The sequence below is a fragment of the Stenella coeruleoalba genome, assembly GCF_951394435.1.
Source record: "Stenella coeruleoalba genome assembly, chromosome: 11".
Lineage (NCBI taxonomy): Eukaryota > Metazoa > Chordata > Mammalia > Artiodactyla > Delphinidae > Stenella > Stenella coeruleoalba.
The window spans coordinates 3674242-3680645 of NC_137157.1; the positions used below are offsets into that span (position 1 = coordinate 3674242).

The 6404-nt window shown below is 59.6% G+C and overlaps 1 protein-coding gene across 1 annotated transcript in view; it reads left to right on the forward strand.

Annotated features, from left to right (window-relative positions):
- The window catches only part of CELSR1 (cadherin EGF LAG seven-pass G-type receptor 1), a 152063-nt gene extending 148628 nt beyond the window's left edge, over positions 1-3435 (forward strand). The window contains exon 35 of the mRNA XM_079937142.1: positions 430-3435. Coding sequence (XP_079793268.1) covers positions 430-448 — 19 coding nt within the window. The 3' untranslated portion in view covers positions 449-3435. The remainder of the gene's footprint in view (positions 1-429) is intronic.
- Positions 3436-6404: the final 2969 nt, after the last annotated feature.

Consider the following 6404-nt stretch of genomic DNA (forward strand, 5'->3'; position numbering starts at 1 on the left):
CTGGGATCCCACTCCAGACGTCCCAGGGAGGTGGGGAGAATGGGAGCCGGGTCTTCCAGAACGACCTTCCTAGAACTTAGAGACTGACTCGGCTTGCTAGCCTTGGTGCTCTGGGTGCCGTCCGAGGCCAGCCCTGGGGAGGACGCTCAGATGGGCCTGGGTCTCCGGGTGGCCCTGGCCGTCGGGGGTGCAGGTTGATTGTCCCCTCCCCTGCCTGCCAGTGTCGCTGTGTCCACGCATGAGCTTGCCCTCCGTGGAGCCTCCGGGCACCCGGTCCCCTGAGTGGGGGGTTCTGCCCCATGCCCCCCGAGTGGGGGTCTGCCCCTGCACAACCTCGGACCCAGCCCAGCTGCTGGCTTCACGGGGGGCAGGGGCCGTCCTCGCTGACCCTCCGCCTGCCTGACGGCTTCTTCCCACGCGCAGAGGCAGTAACGAAACTTCACTTTGAACCATCAGGAAACCGTGAAGACGAGCCCATCACCTCCGCCCAGGCCTCTGTGCTGTGTCGTTGTGCTCCTGGACCTTGGAGCCCGGGGGGGTTCCCTGCCCTGTCAGTGAAGCAGGCCCTGGTGGCGGGGGCCCCATGGGGCTGCAGTGGTAGCCCCGTGACTGGCATGACTGAAGGTCCAGACACAAAGTGCTGAGCTGCCCCGGAGGCTCAGGGCCCCTTAGACCCGTGACAAGTGCCAAAGGCCACAGGCACGGGAGGCGTGGACTCCCCGGCCGGCACAGCTCAACCCTCGGACTGCGGACAGAGCCAAAACCGTGCGCTGGCCTGGCCGGGACAGGGCCCAGCAGGAGAGCTGGCCTTGAGAGGAGCCGCCGGGCCGGCTGGCCAGGACTCAGGGCCGCAGGCAGCTCCCTGCAGTGCAGGCCCGGGGCCAGCAGCTCCACAGCCCTCTGCAAAGGCAGCCCTTGTCTTGAAGCAGCTCGCGTTCCTTCGTTGCAGAGGTGCAGATACTGCGGTATATGCGTATGGGACTTTAAAGGGCAACACCTCTGTATATTCCGCATCCGTACTGACTCTGTCCACACTGGGAGATCCGTGGGGCGAGCTCTCCCTCCTTCTGGCGTCAGGCAGATCGCGCAGCCAGCCTGGAGTCCGGCGCGCCTCCAGCACTGGTGTCCCAGCAGAGCAGAGGCGGGCGGTGTGTAGGGGGCGCTGCTGGGCGGAGGTCCCGGCCCTGCCCCAGCCCGGGGGTCCGCGGGCGCCACGCGGGGCCGCCTGGGTGCGCGGCGCATTCGCATCTGCGACGCTCGCCCCCAGCTCCCACCTGCCTGGACGGGTGTGGCTCCGAGACAGGGCCGTCTGGGGCTGGGCCAGGAGCTCTGCTGAGTGAGTGTGGGACGCAGGTGCACGCGGCCGCGACCGACACACTGGTCATCCCTTGCCCCCTTCGCTGGGGTGGGCCCCACCCTGAGCCCCGCGGGGCCTCCCTGGCCCCCTTCCCGGTCAGCGGTACTGCAGGTGGGGAATTCCTTTGTTCCTCTGCTCCTGTTCTCGGCGGGACTGTAAAATGTTCACACGTTCCTGATTCAGACGGAGGTATGAGGTCTTCCAGGATGTCACATTCCTTCCTGCCAATTTTCTAGCTCTTTTAGAGTCCGAGGAGCTCCAGGCAGGCGGGGGTCTCACCCCCAGAGTCTGACCAATTACTTCATTTTGCTTCAAATGGCCAATTGTGAGAAGGGACAAAGCCTCAGCACACTGTTCAATAGTTACCAAGCTGTTTTTTGGAAACTCACACCAAGGACCGGCTGTGACTCCCTCTGTGGGCAGTCGGCACAGCGTGGCCTGAGGGGCTGTGGAACGGGGCCCAGAATTACTCAGACACGTCTTATTTCAGTGTTTCTTTTGTTCCTCAGTCGGATGCCCAAATAAACGGTCAGCACAGCTGCCTCCAAATACGAGAAACCATAAAATACGATGAAAATCAAGTAAAGTGCAAAGATGTCCATACTGTATTATTTTGATGAAAATGCGAGTATTGTTGGTGGCTGAGAGGAAAACATACCTGATACTCAGGTCTAAGACCACAGGCTTCATACAGAAATGAAATGAGAACCCAAAGCCCTCACACTTGAATGAATTATAAATGTGCCTTAGCAGGGAAGTGGCCTTTTCAAGATACAAAAGAATAGTACCTTCAAATGTTTACCATTGAGGAGACATTTTCTAAGTAAAAAAAAAAAGTGGAAATATTTTTTAGTCTGAACACTTCACTTTCGTATTGTCCCATAGTCTTCTGCAACTGGACTTTGTCCCTTGAGATGTATTTAGGTTTTTCATTTGATCAGAACTGTTAACCAAAAAAACAACTGTCAGTTTTATTAAGACAGGAAAAATGTAAACCTATTTTTGTGACTTAAGACTTTATGAGAGAGGGAGACACTGGAGGTTTTTTTAAACAAATGTGTATTTATTAATGTTCAGAACACTGGAATTGCAACACAAATGAGGAAAGAGTCTACAATAAATTAAGATTTTTTTGAATTTGTACTTTTGCTGTCTGGTTTTCCCCCCACTCCTGCATCCCTGTTGCCGCCCCTTCCTAAGGCAGCCCTGGAAAAGGGACCATGTACAGGATGCCGACAAGCCCGGGGGAGCAGGAGCCATTCCGGAACCTTCTATCCATTTCCTGCTCATCCAGGCCCTTGTACCTCGCACTTCAAAATTTTTTCCTGCACCAATCTCTCCTGTCCTTCTGGGACGCCAGTGAACACAACTGGTTCCTGAGGCTTTGTTCATCTGTTTTCACGCTTTTTTTCTCTCTGTTCTTCAGATTAGATCATTTCTAGTGATCAACTTTCAGGTTGACTGATTCTTTCCTCTGTCATCTCCATTCTGCTGTTGAGCCTGTCCAGTGATTTTTTTTTTTAAATACTGTAATTTTAAGTTCTAAAATTTCCATTTGGTTCCTTTTTATTAATTTTATTTCTCTACTGAAGACTTCGAGTTTTCCGTGAATTTCGTGTTTACCTCACAGAGCATGATGATAACAGGAGCTTTAAATTCTCTGGTAATTTGGCATCTGGGTCATCTTGGGGCCGCAAATCTGTTTTCTTTTCTCTCTGTGTTTCCTGGTTCCTTGGGTGCTAGCTAATTTCAAACTGAATCCTTGATTGACATTTTTGAATGTTACGTCATGAGCCTCAGGGTCCTGTTAAAATGTGCTGGCAGATGTCAGTTGTTTGTTTTAGAAGGCGGTCAACCCCATTAGGTTCAGACCACAAGTTCTGTCTCCTTCTGTGGCTGTGACTTTGCTGTGCTGCCTTGGGTCCACTCTGTACACCTGCCACTCAGTTAGTCTAGGACTTGGGCTGGTTTATGTCCGTTCTGCCCTCAGAGCCTTTCATATGCTGCTTTGGGTCTGTTCCAACTCAGGGTGAGCCAGTGCCTGTCAGTATATATGGAAAGCGAGGGCTCCACTCCGCCAGCGCTGTCTCCTCTCTGGGATTTGCCTCACACGCTGTTACTCCTGGCACCCCTTTTCTTGGTTCCTCTATGCAAAAGGATGGGTTTCTTCCAGGGTTCTAGCTGCCTGCACTGCCTCACTTCCACCCACCTGGGGCTGCCTTTGGGGAGAATCAGCAGGAGCAAAGAGAAGACAGTGGGAGGGGCTCCCACACACTCCTCAGCCCGCAGGGCTCCCCCTTCCCAGGCCTCTCTTGGAGTCCTTGCCCCAGTGCTGGCCACACAGCTCCAGAGGTTGGGGCCACGCTTAGGTCAAGCCTGGGAGAAAAAAAGAGGAAAACCACCCATGAACGCCCCACCCCCAAAGGCCACTCTCAGGTTCTGCTCCCTCCCCTGTCCCCCTGCTAACATTGACCTGTCAAGAGTGCCTGGTCATGAACGTGATAGAATACCACCATCTCAAGCCAGAAGTGCTGCTTAAGGGGGGGACACATGTGAGGAGAGTAGCCCCCAGCTGAAGGGAGCAGGTGCGTCCGCTGGGCCTGGGTGGCCTCCCGTGGACATAAATAATTGCACTCCACACCAACCTAGCCAAGGCCACTCCAGGACCCGCGGGATCGAGACAGAAACACGGACGTGAACACAGAACATCTGAATGCCGTCCAGGCCACAGAAACATCCAAGCCTCCCCCATCCCAGCTGTAAGAGTAAGCGCTCCCTCACATCGCGGCTGTAGCCTCACTCCAGGCTCCCTCCCTGTAGACACTGGGGGTGCAGGGAGGTCCGGGGCTTGCGAAGGCTTCTGGGGAAATGGGCAACCAAGGCAGCTGGAGCCCAGGAATGTGGGCAGAAGACAGGCCCCGGGGCTTGACCCCGACCCCAGCCCCTCTGCACTCCCCACCTGGAAGTGCAGCCCTGGAGTCTGGGAGAGGCCCAGTGGTGTGCCCTGGCCAACAGCTAGGCATTGCCCAGAGGCCTCCCAGAGTCGGTCAGCTGTGCCCCCAGAGAGAAGGTGGTACTGCGGCCCGGAGGCTGCCACGGGCGCAGCCCAGGTGAGGCCTGGTGACCCAGGGGCAGCGGCAGGCTTGTGCTCCCTCCTCCCGCCTCCAGTGGCTGGAGGCCTGGCGTCGGGCTGGCAGGACGCGAAGAGCCGTCCAGAGGCCAGAAGGGCGGCCTCCGCTCTGCTGGCCTGTGTCCATGCCGACTGCCTCCACCCGCCCCTCCTCCCACTGTGGCGGCTCCCCAGACGGGGCCACAGCTCAGCCCTCGGTTCCGCGCAAGAGCCCCAGACCCAGGGCAGGGGGTCCCGGGAAACCTGAGTCCAGGGAGGCTCCACACTGCCCTGGGAGCTGGCAGAACAGAGGCGGTGTCTCAGCCCCAGCTTCCATGCTGGGCTCGGTGTCCCCAGGGGCACTGCTGTCCCGTCCGGTCCCCTCTGCCCAGCACGACGTGGAAAGCACCTGCCGGGCTGTGGTCAGCCTCCCGGCTGGGTCAGGGCAACACCTCCCTGGGCCAGCCCCGCTGGAGCAGCCGCCCAGCCCTCCACCTCCAGCCTACAGGGCCTACGTCTTCATCTGGATCACGGAGACGGTCTTGGAAGCCCCTTGGCGGGGGTGGGAAGTGCCTGCATGTCTGCTCCAGCCCACGCCCCGCCCTGGGGACGCGCCCTGCTGGGTGGGGCCTTGGCTAGGAGGGAGCCAGGGGGGTGCCCAGAAACAGGAGGAGGGGGAATGGGAGGGGCTCCAGCTCTGCCTGGAGGGAGGACGCTGAGTGCCCCAGGGCAGGGCGGGGCCGGGACCCTCAGTCCCTACGGAGCTGTGTCCTCCTCCCCACATGGCTTGCCCACTTCCCGGGTCACAGCCCAGATCCAGCCCCCCGCCCCTCACCGGCCCCCACTGCAGAGCGGGCATCTGTGCCGCCGAAGGACTGGGCACCGCTGAGCCGGGGTTGGGGGGAGCGGTGGGCGCAGCTCTCGGTCACCCTGACGCAGGGTCACACTCAGCCGGCTGTAGGGCCCAGCCCACCGCGTGCCCCTGCCCCAGGCTGGCAGGGCCGCAGTGCCAGGCTTGAGGCTGGTCCCCCCGGCGGGCGGCAGCCCCTGCGCAGACCCGGGGCAAGTCCCAAGCGTGGTGTCCGTTCCCGGGCTCCCATCCTCCTCCCTCGGCCCCAGGTGGCAGAGCCTGGCTGTGCAGGAGGGCGACCACTCAGTGCTCGAGAATCGTCCATCTCGACCCGCTAGAGAACCAAGGGCATCTGGACCCCCTTCTCGTCCAAACCTCCACAGCCCACCTGGTCCTCTCCTGTCCCCTCCCATCTGTACCTCACACCAGCCAGAGAGATCCTTTGCTCAAAACCCTCTCCAGGCCTCCCCTCCTGTCCAGAAGGAAGCCCTGTCCTCACTGTGGCCGCAGGCCCTGCACATTCTGGAGCCCAGGTGCCCGTCACCCACTTCAAGCCCCTCCCTTGTGTGACCTTCCTGGGGGCAGGAGCTCCGTCCTGGGTGACTTGACCCAGGGCTGGCCCTGCAGCTCTGCCCCTCAGCACAAGGGGCTTCTGAGCCTTGGGGGGCCACGTGACCCGCCCCCGAGTTGCTCCCCATCAGCATAGCACCTGGAAGAATATGCCGCACTGCCTCTGCTCTAGAACCTTCTAACCCACAGGAGACGGGAGCCACACTTCTAGCCTCCACAGGAGCCTGGCTTGGAGCACAAGCAAGGGCTGAGTCTGAGGTCAGTGAGAGGGAGAGCCTGAGGCTCGTCCATCCTGGCACCGGAGCAGGTGGCTGGGCCCCTGAGCAGAGCACCAGGGACCCTGGGGCCCACCGGGAGCCGGGACAGGGCACTAACCCGCGCCAAGGCAGGGAAGCTGGAGGCACTGGGGCACGCAGAAGTGTGCCCTTCCAGGAAGAGCCAACCTCCACCTGACCCAGCTGACCGCGCCCCCGGGAAGGCCTGGTGGAGCGTCTCCAAACCTCCCGCCTCCAAGTCCT